At 39.2% G+C, this 26,425-nt stretch overlaps 1 protein-coding gene across 7 annotated transcripts; it reads left to right on the forward strand.

Moving 5' to 3' along the window:
- Positions 1 to 1,414: 1,414 nt before the first annotated feature.
- LOC107521809 (zinc finger protein 546) lies at positions 1,415 to 25,159 on the forward strand. Of its 7 annotated transcripts, none has more exons than XM_016166844.2 (5): positions 1,415 to 1,518; positions 9,743 to 9,820; positions 11,051 to 11,177; positions 12,211 to 12,306; positions 19,756 to 25,159. In XM_016166844.2, exons 2-5 carry the CDS (start codon positions 9,812 to 9,814, stop codon positions 21,912 to 21,914), a joined length of 2,391 nt encoding a protein of 796 aa, XP_016022330.2. In that variant the 5' UTR covers positions 1,415 to 1,518; positions 9,743 to 9,811; the 3' UTR covers positions 21,915 to 25,159. The 7 variants fall into 7 exon arrangements, with proteins under 7 accessions (XP_016022330.2, XP_016022331.2, XP_036087542.1 ...); XM_016166845.2 differs by having other exon boundaries at positions 1,444 to 2,235; XM_036231649.1 differs by lacking the exon at positions 1,415 to 1,518 and adding an exon at positions 1,527 to 1,555.
- The last annotated feature ends 1,266 nt before the right edge of the window (positions 25,160 to 26,425 follow it).

A 26,425-nucleotide genomic window follows, 5' to 3' on the forward strand; every position in this document is an offset into this window, starting at 1 on the left:
CCGTGAAAGCCTCCAACACTGAACACTGGGCAGTAGTAACTCATTCCCAGATGCCCTCTTCGTGTGGCCTGGGCTCTGAAATCCCCCTTACCCTGCTCAGGTTGACTCCCCGACGCCAGTCCATTCTACTACTCAGAATGCCCCCAGTGGGCTGTGTCCCCGGGCATCAAGCCACCTCCTGCACGAAGACCCCCCACATCCTGCTCAGATTTCGAAACCCTGCTCTGAACCCATGTTATGACTTTCAGGTTGAATTTTTCAGAAAGCGAAGAGGAAGAGCAAAATGTGTTACAATTTGAAATAAGTCATTTCCTGATGGACTGTGTACAGTCTTAAATATTTCTTTACCATTACGAGCCAAGGTTTTCGCTTTAGAAAGTAGGACTTAACAAAGCTTGACTTAGAATCCAGGACATCTGACCCTAACTGTGAGCTCACTAGTCTTCGGCACACTGCCCTTCCAAGCATAAAGCCATTTTCTCAGTCCAAAACTCTCACATTTATCTGACGAAGGCCCCGACAGCACCAGAGTGGAAAGATTTCTTCATATTTTAAAAAAGTTGTGATTTGCATTTTTCTTTATGAAAAGGTTTATTTGACCCCATATAAAAGACAAAATTATTTGGTGGATAAATTGTAAATCTTCAGTCCAAATCTTTAAACAGAGCCGATGCTATAAGAAGATGTAACATATTCTCTTTATTCCGCAGGAGATGCATTGGATCATATACACACAGTCACGAGTCCATTGGCGCCCGTGACATCCCACCTGTCCAGATATTCAGAATCACACATACCCATCTTTATACAGCCTGGCTTGCACCCAGCCACTCAACAACCTCGGTCACGCAGCGACCCACACACCCACACCACAAAACACATATGACCCCAGTCACAGTCAAGCACAGCTACAATCTCCCACCGACCCTGTCAGCTCACAGCTTAGAGTCGCGAATCACCCTTCCAAGCTACTTTCTGCCACCTCCCTTCATCAGATGCCCCTTCACACGCCATCTCACACGCAAAGAATTACGCACACCCAGAAACACAACTCACCCACAGCCAGAGAGGTGCAGTCAGTCCCGCGACCCTCACAGTGACACACACAAACGCTCACAAGTCAGGATACAAAGGGCAACACATCAATTCTTTAAAATATACATATAAAGCTCGCACTGTACCAGGCGCCGCGACAACCGCAGAGAATGAAACTGACCACACCCGGAGCTCCCGCCGGGTCCGGCACGCGCTTGGCCTCAGGGTCGCACCCACAGATGCCTTCGGCGGTCTGGCACTCTGGCGGGCCCGCGATGTCTGCACAGTCCACACAGTCCCTCAGTTCATCGCGCAGGTCGTGGGACCCGGCCTGGAGCCACCGGTACCGCGCGCCTGCGCATTCGGGGCCCACGCCCACCGGCTTCGGGCTGCGGACTACATTTCCCAGAAACCCCAGCGGCGGCGCTCACTACGACCCTGATGGTGGTCTACAGTGCGATCTAGGCGGTTCAGGCACCGCGGGTGAGTTAGTTGCAGTCAGGGAAGAAGTCGGCGCTAGGTGAGACGAAGCGGGACTCGTAGGAGTAAGAGTGGGGATGGGGCTGCCACACAAAGCGAGACGCCCCGGAGCGCGCAAGGGGCGCATGGTGCCAGGAGCCTCAGGCCTGTGCGTGCGTGAGGAGCAGAGGGGAATCGTGTGTTTGATTCAGTGCTCATGCCTGTCAGGTCCAGGTTGGGATTCTGTGACGGTGGGCGCGGTTGTGAGGCTTATCCTGGTGCTTTCCCCGCCCTCCCCTCGTACTCCCGAGTGGCCTGCGCACAGAGCAGTGTACCCAAGAGGAAAGTCAATACTGTATTCAGCCCTAGGGTGAAGGTTTCCAGCAAGAAAGCACAGTCCTGGGCTTGAAATGGGACTTTTAGAGCTAGAAGTATCTCTGAGGCAGACTTCTGGGACTAAATGATGGGAGTGCTGCTACGTTTTTCAGAACCACCGCGTTCCCAAACCTCTGATCCCAGGAATCTGCTGTGATTTCAAGGGCAGATGCCAGCGTCCCTCTCCCACCCGGTTATGTGTGTGAGACCAGAGCAGATTTGGCCCTGGAGGGGATTTTCTCAGTCTGTCTGTGCTCTAAGAAAGGCCTTGTGTTTGCAAAGTTCCTTCCTCCCCGGCCCTGCCGTTCTCCAAAATAAGGCTCCTGAGGAGGGAAGAATTGTTGCATATCTAAAAGTTCAGATCAGGTGAGTTTGTAGTTCCTCTTTGTTCACACTTGCTTTTATTTTCTGACATATCCAGTGACCTAGGTCTTTCTTCCCAATGAATTATGGGCGGTGCGGATGGATCCCTCTCCTCACTGGCCCTCAAATTCCCCCTTCCTCATTTTTCAGATCATTCCTCTGCGCTCACTTTTTATAATAAAAATTGCATATCCTGAAGTCTAAAGCTTTGTTTTATTGAGTTTAGTGTTTAGGTTGAATCACATCAGCATCGCAGTTTAAAACCAAGGCAAGATCGGAGGTAGTTTGACTTGTGTTAGTAAGTAAGTGACATGGTCATCTGCTTTTTAAGGCTTTTGGGAGCAGGAATGTGATTGGAAGTCTGAGCATGGAAATCTGTGTCATCATGGGGAGGGATTTTTTCCAAGAAATCAGGGGGTTGAGATTTATGTCAAAGAGTTCGTCGTAGGAAAAATAAGTACACAAGTAAAGTAATATTCATAGTAATGAACAGTATCCAAACTTTAAATTTTCTATGAATCTCATTTACTAATATTGGGATTCAGAGACATTTTACGAGAGTTATACCCAAATTTCAAGTGACATTTCCATTGATTATTTAGTGAAGTAGAGAGATAACCAAACACTGTTCTGTCTGTCTTGCCCAAATTTTCTTTAGTCTGCAGATGCCCCTCACCTGACTTATGTTCATTCAGAGGAGACTCTTGTCAGTCAGAATATCTCTTTGTTTTGGAGAAAATTGTTCAAGAATTGGTAGGCTTTATTTATGTCACATTAGTTTCCTTACTGTTCCCATCCAAGTCGAACCAATTTGCATCCAAGCTTTTAAAGTATTTTAAAATTGGATAGAGATTTATTATACACTTAAGATTATGGAATTAATTCTCTTTTTTCGCGAAAAAAAAAAAAGATTATTCAGTTATACTACATGAAGGACTTATAAAGAAGAAAGTTAAAGTAGTATTAATATTTTGGGCGGGTATGTTTTAGCAAGATTTTTCTATGCACCTGTGTATGTGTTTCTGCAGAATAGAAATTGTATTAATTGAACATTCAAATGACAAGAGACTGTCCAACTCCTATTTAGAAAAAGTAATTCTACCTAAACAGGTTTCTTATACCTCAGTGAATATAAGAAGAAAAGGAAAATGCAAGTAAACCCCTCTAGTTTGATAAAACTTTCAGGTATTTACACCTTTTTAGGTTATGTAAATCAAGAGTAATTGTTATGGAACAGTTTATCAAATAAGATAGCCCTTCAGCTACGCCATGTCACCCCAAACAAGCCGGATCCCTCTGATCTTCGAAGCTAAGCAGGGTTGATCCTGGTTAGTACTTGAATGGGAGACCACCTAGGAAGACCAAGTGCTGTAGGTGTAAAAAATAAAAAATAAGGAATTGTAAGTTGACAGGATCATTCATTGCAACCTGTGAAGTTAACCCAGGGTTGCCTCACCAAAAAAAAAAAAAAAAAGATAGCCCTTCAGGATTATGTGTTTTTTAGATTTTGAAAGTTGCTTTTGCAGGACACAACCATACCCTCTCCTGTCCAAGTATCTTTTAAAGCTTCATTATGCAAATAATATTTTGTAGGACAGATTTATAATAGTAGAAATCAGAATAAGATGATAACTATAAATATTCACATAAATCTTTACATAGAACAGGAGAATAAGATTGAACTGCTTATTAAAGTTCTCCATTTAATGCCTTGTTAGATTCTTTTTTTTTAGTTTTATGTCAAAGAATGGTCTCTTTTTTGGTAGCTGTGGGGCAGGAGGAAGTTCCTTCATTAGCTTTCTGAGAATCTGTTTTGCTCATGTTGTTAGTTAAAAATAATTTAATTTCCAAGGCTTGGCTCTAAAATATTTTAAATGTCATTATAAAGAAAAGAGCGGGCATGAGGTTCAAATTTTACTATAAGAACAGAAACAAAACTTTTTAAAATAACAATAGAATAAAAGATGCGTAATACCCTTTATTTTAATAATACTTTGTAACTTTTATTAAGTAATTATATGTCCTTAAATGGTACATATAATATCTCAATCTCATAACAATTATATGAGATAGGTGCTATTCTTATCCCTATACTATCAATAAACTAACCGAAAAGTTAGCAGCTGTCAGACTGAAATTCACATTTGGAAAGTCTGATGATAAAGTCTGTGTTATTAATCCTCCCATCGTTTTACATACTTCTTTAATTTGCCAGTATCAGTCAGTAATTAGTCTTGAATTTCTTCAACAATAAGTATGGTTCAGTGTGATCAGTATTACTAAGGCTTTGGTGCACCATCATAACTGACCATGATTTATTTAGCCCGTTGCCTATTGTGGCTATTTTTATTTACAATATTTGGTTATTCCAAGTTGTTATATGATAAACATCTTATGCATATATCTTAATGTGCTTTTAAAGCCATTTCCTAAGAAAAACTGCATAAAAATGACATTTTAGTCAAATATCAGACATAAGGACTTAGAGTATGCTGGACTTTATGACAGTAATTACAGGAGTACAAGCACTAAAAACATAGTTACTACTCGTAAGTTGCCTGTAAGATACAGCAAATAGTATAAGATCAGAGTAGATGGAATAAGTGTGAGATCGAAGGTAATAAAAGCCACTAGAGGAATACACGTGCCTTAAGGGTTCATAGGAAGGAGATATTATATCTCCAGCTATACTTCTGTCAGGTTTCTATCAAATTATTCTGAACTCAGGAACTCCATGGCGATGTATGAATTTTATGCTGTATGCTCCCTACCAGCGCTGTCCAGAAGTTTCAGTGATAATGGATCTGTTCTGTATCCACATTCTCCAGTATGGTAGCTACTAGCCACATGAAGCTGTTGAACACTTGAAATGTGGCCAGTGCCACCAAGGGACCAAACTTTCAATTTTATTTAATTTTACTTAATTTAAAATTGATTTAAATAGCCATATGTGGCTATAGGCTATCATGTCAGATGGCATAACTTAGTATTTTACAGTTTTTATTCTAATAATGTTAGATTTAAAGTGAGACTAATGGGAGAAGATTATTCAGCAGCAGTTGGTAGGATATCGGGGCTGAAAGGATATTTTCAGTGCAAAATAAATTCAGGAATACGTCTATCAGGAGTACGTGAAAGGAAGCCTCATTGAGACCAGCCTGTATACATACGAGACATTGCAGTACATTCATATATGTGGACATACATAAAAAATCAGAGCGTTGGTCAGGCGTGAGGAGCTAAAGGAAAAAAAGACATTCAGTAAAAATTTAACCCGTTTTCAGATTGTCTTCAGCTTTTTCTCCAAGTTCAAGAGAATTGTTTTAAAAAGGAAAAGCTTTCTCCTATCAAAATAAATACATATGTATGCTGATGTATGTATATATTTTATACATTTTTCCATCTTTATTGAATTATAATAAATAATTAGTTGCTTGTATTTACATTGTACAAGTCAATGAGGTCCCCCCCCCTCCCCAATTATATTTGGCAACTGGTTTCAGTTGTGTAGCATAGTGGTCAGAGATCCATGTTGCCATTCTGAGTGAGTGTCCTTGGCTTTCCCATCCTCTATATAGGTCATTTGATCCTCTTCTTTATTCACTTTGTTTATTCCATTTGCTATACTTCTCATCTCAGATAATGTGTTCTTCATTTCTGACTGGTTCCCTTTTATAATTTCCATTTTTATTTTTTTATCTTTTTGTTAATGTTCTCACTAATTCATCTACACTTCCCATAAGTTCATTGAGCATCTTTATAACTAGTGTTTTGAACTCTGCATCTGTTAGATTGCTTGACTCCATTATTTCTGGATCTCTGTTTTGTCCTTTCATATGGTTTCTGCTCCTTTGTCTTCCCTTTTTGGCTGCCTTTCTGTGTCTGTTTCTATGCACTAAGCACAGTTCTTAAGTCACCTGATCTTATTAGCGTGGCTTTGTGTGGTATGTGTCCAGTGGCACAGTCCTGAGAGGGGTTCAGCTGCAGGCCAAATTTAGCCCCAGCCTGTGCCCCTCTGGGGCCACCTGTTAAGATTCAGAAAGCAATCCACAGATGCTGTCCTTATAGTTGCCTCAAAAGGCCGTACCAGAAACCAAAGCCAGCTTGCCCTGAGTGTAAGCCTAGGAGCTGCTCAGCAAGGAGCACCTGACTAAGCGAGAACACGCCTGGATGTGGCTTGGGTGGGGCTGCGAGTTGGAGAAGGGGTTTCAGGGAATCCTCTAGGGTGAGCAATGTCTGTTACCCAGTTTGATGATGTCTCCACTGCTATGGCTGCACTGAGTCCACACATTGGGAGTGGGGAGGGCTCAGCAGAGGAACAATAGATACCTCCAGCACTTCTATACAGAGGGATTCTTGCCTAGATCCTCACTCTCACAACTCGTCCCCCTATAATTCCCTCGTGCCCCCTGCGCAGCCGAACCAGCACTGGTGCTCGGAGCGAGCAGGTGCATCACCGGGAGAGTCTGCTCCCAGATGTGGCCCCTTTAAGAGGCGTCTGCCGCTGCCTTGGCCTCGGCTCAGCTGTTCAAGACCCGGCAGCCCTGCGTCCTCGGCCCGTCCTACCTTCTGCCATCGCAGGGTGATTTCTTAGATTTCTCTCTAGTTGTATGGGTTGTTCATCTAGATCGCAGGCAATTTCCCTTGCTTCTGCTCCTTGTTTCCATCACAACTTTGATTTGGTCACCAGAGGGATGAACAGAGCCTCTATCATCTACGCCATTTTTTTCCTCCTCTATGTACGTGTATATTTTAAATTGCTTTTAAAAGTTGTGGATTATACCTAAGCAAAAATAACATAGAAAATATGGCATGCAGGTCAGCAGTTTTCACATATGGATATATAACTTTCTAAACTTTTTTCTGTCTTGATTTTTGCCTCTTTCATTCTTTATATATATGTGTGATGTATGTGTGTGTGTTTTACAAATGCAATCATATTATATATTCTGGTTTTTAGTCTGATTTTTCTATTTATAGTCTATCTTAAATATTTTCCACATCTTTTAAATATTTTCTCCAATTAGTATGGTACTTAATATCTACTTAGTATTTATATAATATTTCATTACATAGAGGATCTATAATTAACCAGTCAGCTATCGCTGGGCTCAGAGTGCTGGACACTGCCATCCCTGCATACATCTTTCTTTTAGAGTCAAAAGGAAAATTTATTAGAAAAGGGCTAACTCCAAAGTCAGAGCATGGTCTCCTTTCAAAGGCAGAGAGTGAGAGAGCCTGAGAGATTCGGACAGTGAGAGAGACAGAATAAAGGCACTGAAAAGGAGCCTGGGTGCCCAGGGAATTCAGTTTATATGTCATTCTTCAGTTCCTGTGAATTACAGTTTAAAGATTTTGTTAACCCACTTCCTTTGATATGAACATAGAGTGAGGATGGGGAAGAGTATATAGCATGAAAAAGTAAGAATATACAGTGTGAAAGGCCTGCTGGCAGTTCCCAGCCTTTAATCCATAGGTTCCTAGTGGTTTTAGCCACAGGGAATGACTCTTGGTTTTGTTTCCCCTTCACGTGTGGGGAACGGGCTGTTAGTCCCAGCGGACATCTCCCTATGTCCGCAGGTGTCCCGGCCTGGCTGCAGGGCTGATCAGCACATGGCAGTCTCTGAAAGTGGCCTGGTTAACATTTTTAATTCCCTCGCCTCCTTCCTACGTTATTTATTCCCCGCTCAAGATTTTATTCCCTTATCCCTAAGGGGAAGTTGAGGGATGATCTGTCTTCTGTAACTTCATCAAAGCTGAGATAGGCCTGTAGTCCCTCAGGGACCCGGAGGTAGAGAAAGTGAGGCCGGTCCAGTATGTAGAAGAGGCAGGAAGCCTTGTAGCCCATCCTGTTGTGGCCAAAAGGTACCGCACAGTCTTGTAATTTGGAGTTCGGAGTTTGCATGGGGTTGGTCCCTCAGCTAGTCTTCTCTGCAGTTCTGATGGTGACGCTGAGTCAGGGAAGTTAGAGGAAGGAAAAGCAGACAGGCCCGGGGGCAGGGTTAGAGAACAAGCCTCTCACTGCCCCCTAGAAATGGCCTTGACTATTTGCCCAAGGCCAACTGATCTGCTCAGTGTAGGAAAATGAATCCCAGCCACTCTCAGAGGAGAGGAGCCATGGCGAACTTGGGTGGGATGAGTTTATGTCCTTTGGTCGCTTAGTGGTCGCTAGAAAAGATGATGTAGGACAGGGCAAATTTCCCCGAGTGGAGGGGAGACCAAGCCCTGTCCAAGAGAAGGGGGTCCTTTGACGGAGACTGGAGAAAGAATTAAGCGCACATGCTAAAGTTAGAGTCAAAAGGAAAGTTTATTAGAAAAGGGGTGACACTCCCCAGACAGAACATGGTCTCCTCTCAGGCAGAGAGAGAGGGACTGTGAGAGAGACATAGTAAAGGCACTGAGAGGGACCCCTGCCTACATCTTAAAGCAGATTTACAGTCATTTCCTTTGGACAAAGTCCTAGAAGTAGGTTTGTGTGGTTAAATTCTTTTACATACTTGTATATGCTCTATTTAAAGGTCACACAAGTCTATAGCATCTACAAAATCTCCATTTCCCCACGCCCCCACTCAGATGGTATACTGTCAGTCTTTTAAATCTGCCAGTCTAATAACTTTGCACTAGTACTTTCTTATTTCTTTAATAAGTGTCTTTAACTTAATAACTTTGGTGGATGGTATGCTATTTTTTTAGTGAATTACCTATGCTCAAGTTCACTAAAAGAAGAAATCCTGTAGTACAGAGGAAAAATCCAGAGTTGAAAGAGAATTGGTTTCATATTTACAGAAACGTGCATTTAAAATACAGCTTCGCCTCTTCCTAACTGCATTTGAGCAAGGAACTTTGAGCCTCTGTTACCTTATCTGTTGTTGTTGTTGTCACCTGTGACTGTGAGCATGAATTCACACCTCCACAGCCTTGGTATTAAGAGATGAGAGAAGTAAATGAATTCCTGCGGGAAAGCATATAAATGATCCTGATTAGGAAATAGAAGTTGGTTGGAAACAGAGCCCAGAGGATTCTGGGGGCTGTAGTTCTGGCTGGGGCAGGACTCCACATGGGAAGTGCAGTTTGTAGTAGGAAACTGCCTCCTATTTTCTGCCTGCATGTTTGAGTCTACATACCTGACATGATAGATATTCAGGTTCGGATGGGGCAGCCCCCTCTCAGCTCTAGAAGGTGGACATGAATGGAAGAGGATCTGCTCACTGCAGGGCTCGAAGATTTGGTCTCAGTTACAGATCAACATCATCAGAAACTGGGGCGGGCCAGAGACCCTTCTGCTGGAGTACCTGGTCTGCTCTGTCTCCACACTTGAGCAGGTGGTACCCTGTGGCATGGGGGAGGTTTGGCTTCATCCAAACTGCCTGTCCTCTCTCCTGCTTTGCATGGGGCGGGGGGGCATTGTGGAGATGGAAGTAGAAAGAAGGCAAAACAGGATCGTCTTAACTTAAATCATTGGAGATTTCTGAGGCGCACCTGGACTCAAAGCCTTTTGTTCCTTCTTCAGCCCTGGCTTCTCTGGACTCTGTGCTTCTGCAGTGGAGGAGGTCCAAAGAGGACTGACAGGTTCTAAACCATGGCCCAGGTAAGTTCACATTTCCCCTCCTTGAAATATTGTGGTTTTGAATTTGCGAGGTTATTTTTATTATCCCGAGGCTTCTGATGCTGGACCTGCTCCTGGGTTGTTCCTCGTGTCCTTGTTTGCCTGCGTTCATCTATTTATAACCTCTGCTCAGACAGGGCGTTGATGGAGCAGTGAAAGATGAAGTCACTTGAGGGAAATATCTGAACTTTCCTCGTTAGTGCCAAGATTTCATGACACAGAGGTGATGGTCCTGTTAGACTCCACAGGCCCGAGTTTTATAGGTTGATAAGATGGAATTTAGTGCTGTGTGTTCTGTATGTGCTGAGGTCTTATTCCTTGAGAGGCTTATTGGACTGGGTAGGAGTGGGGTTGAGGCCTGCATGTGGAGATCACAGGAATCTAGCCAGGGGGCCCCTGGTGTAATGAACAACAGAGTAGAGGTCAACTTCGTGGTTGAGGCGGTAGTGCTGGTCTCCAGTGGCATCAGTGGCATCGTGGATCATCCTGCATCAGCATCCTCTCAGGACCGTGGCAGGTGTCCCCGGACATGGCAGTGGGAGCCAGTAGGAAGCGCCTCAGATCCCTAATTTGAAAGTAGCCTCATGGGATTGGGGAAGACCTTAGACATTTTGTCCAACCTGAAAGCCTAATTATGAAAGAAGGATTAGTGTGATATATCCACGAGATCAACGATTAGCCAGCCAACAAATAATCAACTAAAGACTGTTGTTTGTTACAAGGACAAATACTTCTGATGTTATTTTGCATAATGATGAGCCTGAGTTTCAATGAAATCAAATGTCAATTGAACCCTGTTTTCTAAGATGAGAGATTTTAGAGTACTTTTCAGGAAAAATGGTTCATTCTTGTTTTTTTATTCCTTGAAGAGAGAAGAGGATGGAACTCACGTTTATTCAAAATTTAAAATGCAAGCACATAATAGGGTGCTTATTTATATGATTTTATTTCACTGGGAAGCCTTGATTATTTTATTCACCCCTAGACCCTTAGATAATTATGTTATCTTGCTACATACAGGACATTCTATTTGTATCAGCAGTTTTTTTAAAAAGGATATCACTACTTTAGAAGAACTAATTTCCTTATTTTACCCCGCATGCCATAGGCTTGAACTCCAATTTACTTGTTTGCTATGTTGCCTCTTTCCTGAAAAGCGATTTCCATCTATATTTCAAACAATGTTTATAATACATGGGTCTGTCATTTCAGGTGTCCCTGACATTCAGGGATGTGGCCATAGAATTCTCCCAGGAGGAGTGGGCATGCCTGGGCCCCACCCAGAGGGCCTTGTACCGGGATGTGATGGCGGAGAACTACAGGACCCTGCTCTCCCTGGGTGAGGCTGACTGCACACAACTTACAATCTGTTTTCCAAAATATCAGTTTTCTCTGTTTTTGAATTTCAGAGCTCTTTTTTTAAAAAAAAAACAACTGACTTTCTTCTCCCTATTTCGAAGGAAATGGTTTGGGCATCATTGGGTTGGAAATGGGCACTTGTGCTAAGAAGCGCCTTCATCTTCCCCACTCCTTAGTGACCTTCACGCCTCCCCCTGGCTCTTCCTGCAGTTGCCTGTTTTTCTGCAATGGTGCCCACACTGGTTTCTACAACATTTTCAGACAAGCCAGATTTCATATTATGTGTACGATCAGAATTCCTGTAACTGCTCTGTTGTCTGGCCCACCTGCAAAGAAATCAGCTAGTCTCAGGGTTCTGGTTTTCTTTGATCATCAAAAGAGCCCCTATGGTTTATATACCGTGGGTCGTGTTAACAATATCCATTTAAAATTCAAGCAAACACATCCCTTCCCAGAAGAGACATCGTCTTCTTAATCTCCTTTGTGTTTGAAAGTCTATGAATTTTACAATTTCCGTTGAAAGATTATCTGAAGAAGATCCTGGACATGTTTTAGGAAACAGTATTTTTCTTTTAATAAAATAACAACAAAAATACTATTATATACTATGTATCCTTTTAAGTCTTTACATATTTAATTCGTTTAATTCTCTTAACGGCCCTATGAAGTAGTTATATTAGCCCTATTTCGCACCTGATAAATGTACAACACATGGAAGGTAAGTACCTTTTCAAGGTCGCAAAGCTGGTAGGTGGTAGAGGATTCGATCCCAAGGCTGTAAGCCTCCAGAGTCTGTTGCCAGCCCTTCTCCATGTGCCTTTAACAGCAGAGCAGACCTTTTCCCTTTCTTGCCTGTCGCTCTAGTCCTATGATTGTGGGTCCATTTAAGTGTCAGTTTTCTTCAGTGGCCATTTTCATTGTATCAAGTACCATTTTGACCTACAGGTTAATATAAATATAACCAAGTCCAAACTGTTTTTCCTACATCATGTGGCCTATCTTCTTGCGAGTAGGACATTCCATTCCTAAGCCAGATGTGATTACTTTATTGGAGCAAGAGAAAGAGCCCTGGATGGTCGTGATGGAAGGAACAAGAATCCGGCATGCAGGTGAGTGACGGCCAAGCAGGCAGGGAAATGCCATCCCAAGTCATAGCACCCTGGCTCCAGGAGGGCCGCACCCCTGAAGTGGAGTTTGGAAGGCTCCCTTCAAAGTTTCAGGGCCTGTGGAGAAAAGGCCTTGGGACCCGGGAAGACATTCAGATCTTCTCAACATGAGCTACCAAAGGAAATTCATTTTAACCCCATTTCCCATGCTCCCTGTTTCTCTTCTATTTCCCTCCCCTCCCCTCCCCCCGTCCCCCATTTCAAAGGGGACTGCTCTCTCTCTCTCTGCTGTTGACAACCATTTTACCTAGGTTTCCAAGTCCTCTTTTATAATTAGACTTATATGCAGTTCTCCATTGCCTGATTTCTCATTCATATATCTCTGATGAAGTATTTGTGAGAATCTTTTGCTTCCTGTTTCCTGTTTACTCAAAACCAGGCACTGTGCTAGTCCAGGCACCGTTGATGTAGGTTCCGGCTGTCAGGGACGTGTTGCTGTCGTAGTGAGGGAGGCATGCAGTAACAAGTAAACAGATAAGATACTATCAGGTTGTAATGTGTGTTGTGAAGAAAATTAAGCAAGGCAAGGAGACAGAATGTCAGAGGGTCGGCAGGGCTAATTTAGATCACAGCAACAAAGGCTGATCTGTGGTGATAACCTGTGAACAGAGATGTGAAGTCAGGTCTCAGGCCCTGTGAAGGCTGAGGAGGAGCAGTCCCAGCAGAATAAACGGCAGATGCAGAAATTCTGAGATCAAGTGTCAGCCGTGTTGATTCCCAAACCCTGTGATGGCAGCCGATCTGAACATTCTTGTACAATTATTTGTATGTTCCTTTGTTTTCATTTCTCTTGGGAATATATAGAAGTGGAATTGCTGCGTCATGGGACAGGTGCATTTTCTTAATCATGTGTATTGGGGACATGCTTTACATTATATAAACTGCATCCATTTTATTTTATTTTTTAAATTAATTAAATTGACAGAATGATTTAAATTTTTTCCCTCGTCTGCCTTCCCCAGCCCCGCTTCCACTCCCCTCTGGTAACCACTAAATTGTATCCATTTTAAGTGTCAAGTTCTGAACTTTTTAAAAGTTTCATTGATGTATAATTGTCACACGATTAACTGAAAAAATTAAAACTGTACAGTTTGATAAGTTGACATAAGTATGTCGTGGAACTCTTAATATAATAAACATATCCATCACCTCCGAAAGTAATGCAGTGCTATCATAGCGTGGCTTTAATTTTCATTTCTCTAATGCCTGATGATGCTGAACAGCTTTTCATTGCTGAATTTCTCATTCATATATCTTCGATGAAGTGTTTATTAGACTCTTTTGCTTCCTTTTTAATTGAGTTATTAGGTTTCTTATTATTGAGTTTTGAGAATTCTTTGTGTGTTTTGGATACAAGTTGTTTATCAGATGTATGATGTGCAAATATTTTCTCCCATTATGTGACTTGTCTTTTCATTCTGTTAACAGTGTCTTGAACAGCAGAGGTTCTTCATTTGATTAAGTCCAGTTTATGACTTTTCCTTTTATGGATTACGCTTTCGGTATCATATTTAAGAAATCTTTGCCAAACCCAGCATTACAAAGCTTTTCTCCTCTATTTTCTTCAAGAATTTTTATAGTTTTAGAATCTTACATTTCTTTAGCAATGATATACAAACTCTTCCAGAAACTTGAAGAGGAAGAAATATTTTCCAACTCATTCTCCAAGGCCAGCATTACTCTGAACCCAAGCCAGACAAAAGCATTATGAGAAAAGAGACCTACGAATCAGTATCCTTCATAAATACAGATGCAGAAATTGTAAACAAAACTTTAGCCAGTCGAATCCCGCCATTGCTAACACGAATGGTGGTCGCTGGTGATCCCGCAGGTTCCCTGTCCTGTGGCCGCATCACTCCGGTCTCTACCTCCATCTCCACGTCACCTTCCCTTTTGCGTCTGGTGTCTCATCCACCTCCGCCTCACCCTCGTACCTGTCATTGTATTTGGGCTAAATTCAGAATAATGTCATCTCAAAATCCTTCATTTTATTACACCTGCAGACTCTTTTTCCAAATTAAGTCATGTTATAGGTCCTGGGAGTTAGGACTTGGACTTCTCTTTTTGGAAGCCAATGTTTAACCGACTATCTGGAAATAATGACTTCTGTGATCTTCCTTTCTAATCCTTAGATTATTTTCCTTGCCTTCCTCCATTAGCTGGGACCTGCGGTATAATTATTGAAAAGAAATGAGTTTGAGCATTTGTGCGATGAATTAGTAATAAGAAAACTCAGCCGGTGCTTATAAATAAACATCTCAGTACTTTGGCTGGGATCGGGACAAAGAAAAGCAATGGTCGCCATGCACAGGGCGGAGTGTCAACAGTGGTGGAGATGAATCTGTGTACAAGGTAACAATAGGAAATTTGAGAATGATGAGTTATGAAAATGACATTTTTTCCGTACAGTGTTATTACAACACAGCCACACTCATTCAGTTACATGCTGTCTGTATTGTCTGTAGCTATCTTTGTGCTATAACAGGGACCATATGCCCTATGAAGCCTAACATTTTAATTTTGTTTATTTATTTACTTTTTATGGTGACATTGGTTAATGAAATCTGGTAAGTTTCAGCTGAACATTTTGACAGTAAGGCACATATATATGTATATATTTACATTGTGTGTTCACCTCCCATCATTAGATTTCTTTCTGTCACCACATATTTAACCCCCTTTTACCCCATCTACCTCTCCCCTTACCTCTCCCCCGCTACCCTCTAGTAACCACTAGACTATTTATTGTCCATGTGTGTGAGTCTCTGTTTGTTATGTTCATTTGTTGCTTTTAGGTTTATATCCCACATATAAGTGATATCATGTGGTTTACAACTTTTTCTGTCTGGGTTATTTCGCTTAGCATGATTATTTCGAGGTCCATCCATGTTGTTGCAAATGGCAGTATTTCATCTCTTCTTATGGCTGAGCAGTATTCCATTGTACATATGTGCCACAGCTTCTTTAGCCAGTCATCTGTCTAGGACACTTCGGTTGATTCCACTGTGAAAAATGCTGCTATGAACATTGGTGTGCAAATATCTTTTCGGATATAAGTTTTCAAGTCTTGGTAGTAAATACCCAGTAGAAGGATTGCTGGATTATATGGAAGATCAATTCTTAGTTTTTTGAGGAACCTCCATACTGTTTTCCATAGTGGCTGTACCAATTTGCAGTCCCACCAGCAGTGTATGAGGGTTCCTTTTTCTCCGCATCCTCTCCAGCATTTGTTATTACTTGTCCTGTTGATTATAGCTATTCTAACAGGTGTGAGATGGTATCTCATTGTGGTTTTGATTTGCATTTTCCTGACAGCTAGTGATGTTGAGCATCTTTTCAACTATTTGTTGGCCATTTGTATGTCCTCTAGGGAGAAGTGCCCATTCAGGTCCTCTGCCCATTTTTTGATTGGATCATTTGTGTTTTTGTTGTTATTGAGTCGTATGAGTTCTTTGTATATTTTGGATATTAGGCCCTTATTAGAGGTGTTGTTTGCAAATATATTTTCCCATTCGGATGATTGTCTCTTTTCCTTGTCGACAATTTCTTTTGCTGAGCAGAAGATTTTTAGTTTGATGTAGTCCCGTTCATTTATTTTTGCTTTTACTTGAGGTCAAATTCATAAAATCCTCTTTAAGTCTAAGGTCCTTGAGTTTATTTTCTATGTTTTCTTCTATGCATTTTATTGTTTCAGTCTTATATTCAGGTCCTTAATCCATTTTGAGTTAATTTTGGTGTGTAGTCATAGACAGCAATCTAGTTTCATTCTTTTACAAGTGGCTTTCCAGTTTTCCCAGCACCATTTATTGAAGAGGCTTTCCTTTCTCCACTGTATGGTTTTTTTTTTTTTTTGTAGAAAATGATTTGCCCATATAAATATGGGTTTACTTCTGGACTATTGATTCTGTTCCACTGGTCCGTGTGTCTGTTTTTCTGCCAATACCGTGCCATTTTGATTACTGTCGATTTGTAGTATAAATTGAAGTCAGACAGAGTGATGCCTCCTGCCTCGTTCTTTTTTCTCAGGGTGGCTTTGGCAATTTGGGGTCTTTTGTGCTTCCCAACAAATCTGATGATTATTTGCTCTATTTCTTTAAAAAATGGTGATGAGATTTTGATGGGGATTGCATTAAATCTGTATAATGCTTTAGGTAATATGGTCATTTTAACTATGCTGATTCTTCCAACCCAGGAACATGGAATGTCTTTCCATTTCTTTGTATCTTCTTTGATTTCTTTTAATAGGTTCTTGCACTTTTCCTTCTATTCAATTTCGTTAAGTGTTTTGATCATAAATAGATGCTGTATCTTGTCGAAGGTTTTTTCTGCATCTATTGATATAATCATGTAATTCTTATTTTTTAATTTGTTTGTGTGGTGTATCACATTAATCAATTTGTGTATGTTGAACCATCCCTCTGCCTCTGGGGTGAAGCCCACTTGATCTTGGTTTTTAATCTTTTTAATAAGTTGCTGTATTCGGTTTGCTAGTATCTTACTTAGGATTTTTGCATCTGTGTTCATGAGAGATGTTGGTCTGTAGTTTTCTTTTTTTGTGTTACTTATACTGAGTTTTGATATCAGGGTAATATTGGCCTCATAAAATGAGTTAGGAAGTATTGCCTCCTCTTGGATTTTTTGGAAGAATTTGAGGAGAATAGGTATTAAATCTTCTTTGAATGTTTGGTAGAATTCACTGGTGAAGCCATCTAGTCCTGGATTTTTATTTTTGGTAGGTTTTTGATGATTGTTTCAATTTCCATACTGCTGATTGGTCTATTTAGATTTTCCAGTTCCTCTTGATTCAGTCTAGGAAGGTTGTATTTTTCTAAGTCCTGCTCCCTTTCTTCTAGGTTTTTAAATTCGGTGTTATATACTTTTTCATAGTATTCTAGTATGATCCTTTGTATTTCTGTGGTGTCTGTCGTAATTTCTCCTCTTTCATCCCTGATTTTGTTTATTTGTGTCCTTTCTCTTTTTTCTTCAGTGAGTCTAACCAAGAGTTTGTCAATTTTATTAACCTTCTCAAAGAACCAGCTCTTTGTTGCATTAATTTTTTTCTATTGTTTATTTTCAACTTTATTTCTGCTCTAATTTTGATTATTTCTTTCCTTCTGCTGACTTTAGGCTTCATGTATTCTTCCTTTTCTAGTTTTTTAAGATGAAGCATTAGGTTGTTTGGGCTCATTTTTGTTTTTGAGATAGGCCTGTAATGATATGAACTTTCTTCTTATGACCACTTTTGCTGTGTCTCAAAAGTTTTGATGTGTTGTACTATCATTATCATTCATTTCTATGTATCTCTTGATCTCTTTTTATTTCTTCTCTGACTCAGTTATTCTTTAGTAGCATGTTGTTTAATTTCCATGTATTTGTGGTTCTTCTTGACTTCTTTTTGCAGTTGATCTCTAGCTTCAAAGCATTATGCTCTGAGAATATGATTGGTATGATTTCAACCCTCTTATATTTGTCGAGACTATCTCTGTGTCCCAGTATGTGGTCAATCCTTGAGAATGTTCCATGTGCACTAGAGAAGAATGTAAAAGTAGCTGTTTTGGGATGGAAGGCTCTGTAATTACCCATTATGTCCAGTTGGTCTAATGTGTCATTTAAGGATGTTATTTCCTTATGATTTTCTATTTGGATGATCTGTCCATATGTGACAGGATGATATTTAGATCCCCTACTATGATAGTATTTTGGTCTGTTTCTCCCTTTAGTTCTGTTATATATTTCAGGGCTCCGTGATTGGGAGCATAGATATTAAGAAGTGTTATTAAGATATTAAGATGATAAAGTGATTCCCTTTATTATTATGAAGTGTCCCTCAGTATCTTTCTTTACCTTGTTAATTTCGAAGTCTATTTGTCTGATATTAGTACCACTACTCCTGCTTTTCTCTGAATGCCATTTGCTTGAAATGTCATTTCCACCCTTTCACTTTGAGTCTATATTTGTCTTTGGAACTGAGATGTGTCTCCTGGAAGCAGCATATGGTTGGGGTTTGTTTTTTGATCCAATCTGCAACTCTGTGCCTTTTTATTGGTGAGTTCACTCCATTTATATTTAGGGTGAATATTGAAATATGAGGTCTTCTTATAGCCATTTTATCTTTTGCTTTCTGCTAGCTTGGTGTTTCCATTGCTTTCTTTTCCTTGTTTTTCTGTGTGTGTTTTTTTTGTTGTTGTTTGTTTGTTTGTTTTTGGTTGGCTTTTGTGGGTTTTTTCTCTGGTCCTTCTTGTTTTGTGTTATATACTTCAGTTCTGAATCTTTGGCATGTGGTTACCATTGCATAAAGGATACCATTATGTAAAGGATAGTTATACACACACACACACACACACATACATATACATACATACACACATACATACAGTCATCCATTTTCTTCTGCACATGCCTTATCTCCATCCCCCTTTGTGATTTTAGGTCTTTGAATCCTTTTTTCAGTCACCGTTGTCTCAAATTGTCCTTATGTATGCTGAACATTCATTACTATCTTGCTATAGCAAATCTCTTCTTATTGTTTAAGCTTATAATGAATGCCCTGTTCTTAGTTAGGGATGCACTTCTCTGTTTCTCTCAGCCTGCTATTCGCCTTACTCATAGTTATGGAGTTTTTTTTTTTTTTTTTGTCATTTTGTTTTAGGTGAGCTGACCCCTTTGAGTATTTCCTGTAGTGCAGGCCTCATAGTGGAGAATTCCCAGAATTTTTGTATGTCTTGAAGGGTCTTTATTTCTCCTTCATATCTAAAGAAGAGCTTTGCTGGATACATTATTCTAGGCCAGTAGTTCCTTTCATTTAATAGTTTGAATATTTGATTCTACTTCTTTCTGGTTTGTAAGGTTTGTGCTGAGAAATCCGACAATAATCTAATGGGTTTTCCTTTTAGGTTACTGTCTTCTTTTCCCTGGCTACCCTGAGAATTCCTTCTTCATCGTTAATTTTTTTTTTTTTATCTTTGATAATTTTAATACAATGTTTCTTGGAGAAGGCCTTCTTGGGTTGAGATAATTGGGTGTTCTGAATTCCAAGCTTCACTTATTTCTGTGGTAGCTGTTATGTGCAGACCTCATGCTCAGACGTGCTCGTGTGCAGTTTGCGTATTTTTTGTTGAGTTTTAGATGTTCAGCTTATTGTTGTTTCCAGGGGAGAGATTTGGGGATGTCTCTCACTCTGTCACGTTTCTGATGTCACTCTCGAAGCCTAAAATTTTTACTAGCTGGCCCTTAACAGAAAAGGTTTGCCGACCCCACTCTAAATCTTTATTTCTAATGTATGTTATTTTTAGTTTATTTTTTTATTTCTACTATGAAATGCAACTCCATATCCCACTCCCTGCACAGAAAAATCACATTACAGCATTTGTTTTCTTTTTGCTTTTTTCTCAGATTCAGAATCTAAGTACATCATCAAGAAGTTATTTCCAGAAAAGGATATTTGTGAAACACATTTATCTCAGTTGCAGACAGAAAAGAATAAATCCTTCATCCACGAAGACACAGTTTTCAGACATGATTTGCAGTGTAAACATGAATTTGAGAGACAAGAAGGACATCAGATGGGCTGCATTAGTGAAACGATAATCCAAAAACGTACATCTGTTCCTCTACATCAGAAAATTCATGTTCTAGAGAAATCATATGAATGTAAGGAATGTAGGAAAGCTTTTAGACAACAATCAAAACTTATTCAACACCTAAGAATTCATACTGGCGAGAGACCTTATGAGTGTAAGGAATGTGGGAAGGCTTTTTGTCGCATGGGAGACCTTAGAGTACATCAGACAATTCATGCTGGGGAGAGACCCTATGAATGTAACAACTGTGGGAAGAACTTTAGACTTCATTACCACCTTACCGAACATCAGAGAGTACATTCTGGTGTGAAACCCTATGAGTGTAAGGAATGCGGCAAGGCCTTCAGTCGTGTTAGAGACCTTAGAGTGCATCAGACAATTCATGCTGGGGAGAGACCCTATGACTGTAAAGAATGTGGGAAGGCCTTTAGACTTCATTATCAGCTTACAGAACATCAAAGAATTCATACTGGTGAGAGACCTTATGAATGTAAGATTTGTGGAAAGACCTTTAGGGTTCAACGACATATTAGTCAACATCAGAAAATCCATACTGGTGTCAAACCCTATAAATGCAATGAATGTGGGAAGGCCTTTAGTCACGGCTCATACCTTGTTCAACATCAAAAAATTCATACTGGTGAGAAGCCCTATGAATGTAAAGAATGTAGTAAGTCCTTCAGTTTTCATGCAGAACTCACTCGACATCAGAGAATTCATACTGGTGAGAAACCCTACGAGTGCAAAGAATGTGGAAAAGCCTTTCGTCTCCAAACAGAACTGACTCGGCATCAGAGAATTCACACCGGCGAGAAACCCTATAAGTGTAAGGAATGTGGAAAGGCCTTTATTTGTGGCTATCAACTTACTTTACATCTGAGAGCTCATACAGGTGACATTCCCTATGAATGTAAGGAATGTGGGAAAACTTTTAGCAGTCGCTATCATCTTACTCAACATCAGAGGATCCATACTGGTGAGAAACCCTACGGGTGTCAAGAATGCGGGAAGGCCTTTCGTCTTCAAGCAGAACTTACTCGGCATCACAGAATTCATACTTGTGAGAAGCCCTACGAATGTAAGGAATGTGGGAAGGCCTTTATTCATAGAAATCAACTCATTACACACCAGCGAATTCACACCAATGAGCATAGCTATGAATGTAAGGAATGTGGGAAGATTTTTAGTCGTCGCTACAATCTTACTCAACATCATAAAATTCATACAGGTGAAAAGCCCTATAAATGTAAAGAATGCGGAAAGTCCTTTCGCTTTCAAACAGAACTTACTCAACATCACAGAGTTCATACTGGCGAAAAACCCTATAAATGTGAGGAATGTGGGAAAGCCTTTATTCGTAGCAATCACCTTTCTCAACATCACAGAATTCATACTGGCGAGAAACCCTATGAATGTAAGGAATGTGGGAAGACCTTTAGTCGTCACTATCATCTCACTCAACATCGCAGAATCCACACTGGTGAGAGACCCTACATATGTAATGAGTGTGGGAATGCTTTTATCTGTAGTTATCGGCTTACCTTGCATCAAAGACTTCACACTGGTGAGATTCCGTATGAATGTAAGGAATGCGGAAAGACCTTTAGTCGTCGGTATCATCTTACTCAACATTTTAGACTTCATACTGGTGAGAAACCTTATGGATGTAAAGAATGTGGGAAAGCCTTCCGGCTTCAAGCAGAACTTACTCGACATCACACATTTCATACTGGTGAAAAACCCTATAAATGTAAAGAATGCGGGAAGGCCTTTAGCGTTAATTCAGAACTGACTCGACATCACAGAATTCATACTGGTGAGAAACCCTACAAGTGTAAAGAATGTGGGAAAGCCTTTATTCGTAGTGATCAGCTTACTTTACATCAGAGAAATCATATTAGTGAGGAAACGCCATGCATAATGCAAGGAGGTTACAATGACCTTGAGAAAATGCCTTTTTTAAACAGCTGAGAACTCATAAAAATTGTCTTACGTTTTAGGCAATGTGTGGAGATCTCTCTTGTTTCATGCTCGAAACTTAACAGAAATAGTTTTTTATGTATTGATATAAAGAGTTGAAAAGTCTTGGTTAAACTTTAGCAGATTGACACCGGCCCCAGGTGAAGGGCTTCCCCTGCCCAAAAAGAGACTTTGTTGAACAATACTTCTATAAAATGCAATTAAAAAAAAAAAAGATGAAACAAAGGAAAACAGACGTACATAATGAAAGCCCCATTTTTTTTAATTGATTGAATATAATGGACCTAAATTAGTTCTGTCAAATCATTGTAGAGATTTCTAAATGCTTGCTCTCGGTGTCTGTAATTAACTCAGTGTAGACGAGAAGCAACACCCTGTGCACCAGCATCAGTACATGGACCACACTTCGTAAAGTACTGTAACGGAAAGTACTTCTGTAGATGAACTTGGGAAAAGACTTGAACCACAGCATATCTGTACTGCACTTCTGAATCCACCTCTGCCTGTGGTATCTGGCAAAACACTTGTCCTCTCTGTGCCTCAGTTGTAAAATGGTGATAATACTACTTACCTAATAGTACTTTTGTGAGGATGAATTATCACTAAAGAAACAAAACCTTTAGAGGGGTATTTGCTCAATAAATATCATTGTTATTTTCATTATTAGTGATGTTATTAGTAAATTCATGTGAGAGGAAAACCCTGAGTGTAAGGAATTTATAAAAGCCTTCCATTAGTTTTCACTCCTTATTTCAATTGAGATAATTGTGGATAAAGTTCAGTAAAATAAACTTTTATTCCTAAAATCGAAACTAATCTCTGAAAACAAATGTGAGAAAGATACCTCTAGAGTTGATAAGTGTGAAGTTTATGCAAGTAAAGCTTTTGAAGAATCAGGGAGAACTGTAATGCTTTTTCTTTTCATAATCCAAAAAGCAGACAAGGTACAGTCTGCTTTTTCTGCCCCAAATTCATAATAAATTAAAAGCTAACAACCAAAAGACCAATGTTCATTTAGAAAAAAAATGTTAAACAGTGCTGTGAACCCTGGTATGCCCTTTCTAGATTCAGTGATTGTTAATATGTTGTCATCTTTGGTTTGCGTATATATTTTTTATACATTTTTTGCTATAATATTTGAATATAAATTATAGACATGAATTTCACGTGTCCAAACATAATTATGAAGAATAAAGGCTGCCTCCTATTGGTATGACTTCACACCCAAGGGAACTAATAATTCCGTAATCCCTGATACTGCAGATTGCTACCAGTGCCTTAATCCAACATATCTGAAAGAATGTCTCTGGGAACAACAGTATTTAATGGTACTTGAAAAATCTTCTCCAGTCACACAGGCTTATGAAATTTTGAATACTCAATCTCTTCTAAGGAGAAAAAAAAAAACGCTTATTATTAGGCTTTGAAAAGATTTAAGAGTCCTAAAGATAATTCGCGTAACTTTGTTTATCCCAGGAAGACCTATTCACAATACCCAATATTTTGGGGATGTGAACCCACACTGGAAATTCTGTGACCCTAAAAAAGAGTGACCCTAAGGGTAAACTATTCAGGTAACATGGCAGAGGTCTAGCAGTGTTGAAGAAAGCCATGCATGGGGTATATCTCTGCCACTCACGTCTTCCTCTGCAAGCAGTCACTGAGTGTGGGACTGATACTTTACAAAAGTAAAAACACATTTGGCCCAGTTTTTTATGTGAATATACCATAATGTATTTAAACCTCTCTTTGTTTAGTGTTTAGGTTTCAACAGTTTTTCACTATCTCAGATATACTTCAGTGAATATCCTTGTCTATGATCATTGGTTTATGTGAGCTGGAATTTTTTTAACTGTACATATGAAGGTAACACTGCTTATACAATGTATATTCCTTCAGTTAATGGTAGGTATCACTAGCTCAATCCACGACCATGTACACTTCCAGTTCAATCAGATATCATCAAATTGTTCTCATAGATTCCTGTCAGTACTCAAATTGAGTATTCCTATAGCCTCGCTCTGGATATTTTAATATATTTCAATTTAAGTTGAGCATCTTTTCAAAAATGTTTCTCAACCAATCATTTATTTACTTTGACTTTTCTTGACTTTCTCCATTATTTTGTTCTTTCTTTTTTCTAACTGACTTGAATGCCATTCTGCGTACTTCATTGGCTATATCAATGCAATTACTTTCTCCCACATTAAATATAGCATTGGTTACCTATCTCCTGAACACTAACTTTATTTCTGTAAGACAGATTTCTAGGTTATACATTGTCTAATCTGAAAATAAAATTTTATTTATTTTCCAATATTTAATTTTTATTGCAATAGCTAAACTCTTCAAAACAAGGTTGAATATTATGGTAATACAGGAATCAATTTCTCCAATTCAATGGAAAATTTGATAACATTTAATTATTTACTATAATACTCACTCTTTATTCAAAGATTCTCTTTGTTCCCTTTAAATAATTTCCTGCAATATATGTAGTGGACCAGGGGATGCCTGCTTTGTTTGGTAGTGACGTGAATTTTGTCCAAAGTCATTTTGTTACCTGATGGCAAAATCATATTTTTCTCCTCAAATTTATTGGTATATTGATTTGTACTCATTAACTTCTTGAATTTTCAACATTAGTTCTAGAAGAGTTTATTTTTTAATAGAGATTTCTGTAAACACAAGACATCTACGAAGACAGTTCCTTTTTAATTTTTATTTCTTTGCCTTATTGCACAGGCGAGGACAGTGTTGCATACGAGCACTTAGAGCAGACCTTGCTTCTGACCTTAGGGTAAAGGCAGTCAGTATTTTATCATAAAGCATTATGTTAGCTGCTCATTTTCCACAAATATCATATTGGGAGGGCTGGTTTTGAATTTTGTCAACTACATAAAAAGCAATTATTGACATGATCTTTTGGCTTCTCTCCTTTAATGTGTGAATTACTTTAATTTTAGAATGTTATACCAGCCTGGCATGCCCGGGTTATGTCTTAGTTGGTCACGATGTTATTATCCTGTATATGTATATTGCTGAGTTCATTTGCTAATTATTTTTGGAGATTTTTGTGTATATATTTATTATTGATATTGGTCTGTAATTTTTTTCTTATGATATCTTTCTCAGGTTTTTGTCTTAGTGTTAAGTTGACATAAAATAAGATGGAAAGTATTCCTTTCTCTAATTTCTGATAGAGATATTATAAAATTTATATTTTTTAAATCTTGGGTCAAATTTTCATTGAAACTATCTGAGCCTGGAGTTTTCTTTGTGAAAAGGATTTATAGTTTCAAGGACAATACACTCCCTCAAATTGAATTTTTATATCACAGCAAACAAAATGAAATTCTAAAGAAAAAAGTTCTATTTATAAAGAACATAAAATACCCAGGAATAAATTTAGCAAAACGCATGCCAGATCACTACCTGAAAATGACACAGTGTTTGTTGAGAGAAGCTAGAGAATACCTAAATAAGTAGAAAGATACGCCATTATCACGAACGAGAAGACCCAGTAGCGTTTAGAAGTCACTTTTCCCCAAATCTACCTATACAGTCAATGGAATCTAATAAAAATCATAACAGGCATTTGTAGAAAATTGCTAAGTCGATTGATTATAAAACATGTGGAAATGCAAAGGACTTTTTTAAAAGAACAAAGCTAGGGGATTTACACTACTGAACTCAGGATTTTCTGTGCAGCTAGAGTAATGGAAACTGTGGTATTGGTACAATGATAAACAAATAGATAAATGGAACATAATAGAGAACCAAGAAATAGATTTACACTTTTATAGTCATTTGATTTTTTTTTTTTTAAATTCAAAGGCAGTTCAATGAGGGAAAGGAAAGCTCTTTAAACAAATTCTAGAACAGCTGAATAAATATGGGGAGGGGAAAATTAACTTCAACCTATACCTCACATCATACACAAAAATTAAATTTAGGTGGCTTGTAGATACAGACAACTATAAAGCTTCTAGAATAAAATATAAGAGAATCTCTTCACATCCTTTGAGTAGAAGAAAGCTCTAGCCTTTAAAAAATTGAACCTCAATAAAACAAAACTCGTTAAAAGATACCATGAAGATAATAAAAATGAAGTCACAGACATATACAAAAAAAGGACTTGTATCCAGCATAGGTAAAGAACTCAAACAACTTAATAGGATGGAAATTAAAAACAAAAGAATCGGCAAAAGTGGTGAACAGATACTTCACAAAAGATACACAAATGGCCAAAAAGACAAAAAAAAAGTCCACAGCATGAGCCGTTTTAACCAAAGTACCTTAGGATGAGGTATGGTGACGCAGATCAAGAGAAACTGCCAAGTTTTTTACAGTTTATTTTACTCACAGTTTCCAGGGGAGAACAAAGCAGAACTTTGGGTAAGAATCTTTATCATGGTTTCAGTGGGAAGGAATGGATGAGGCAAGGTAAGCGGCATAGAATAGCTACTTTGAATAATTTCACCAGGCTTTAAGGAACAGGG

Source organism: Rousettus aegyptiacus, unplaced genomic scaffold (assembly GCF_014176215.1).
Source record: "Rousettus aegyptiacus isolate mRouAeg1 unplaced genomic scaffold, mRouAeg1.p scaffold_m13_p_14, whole genome shotgun sequence".
NCBI lineage: Eukaryota > Metazoa > Chordata > Mammalia > Chiroptera > Pteropodidae > Rousettus > Rousettus aegyptiacus.

What these genes read in the sequence shown, in the direction of transcription:
- LOC107521809 (XM_016166844.2), top strand. An exon ending in CAGGACCCTGCTCTCCCTGG is followed by an intron (nt 11,178 to 12,210) that starts GTGAGGCTGACT and finishes TCTTGCGAGTAG; the next exon opens with GACATTCCATTCCTAAGCCA. An exon ending in AACAAGAATCCGGCATGCAG is followed by an intron (nt 12,307 to 19,755) that starts GTGAGTGACGGC and finishes CTTTTTTCTCAG; the next exon opens with ATTCAGAATCTAAGTACATC.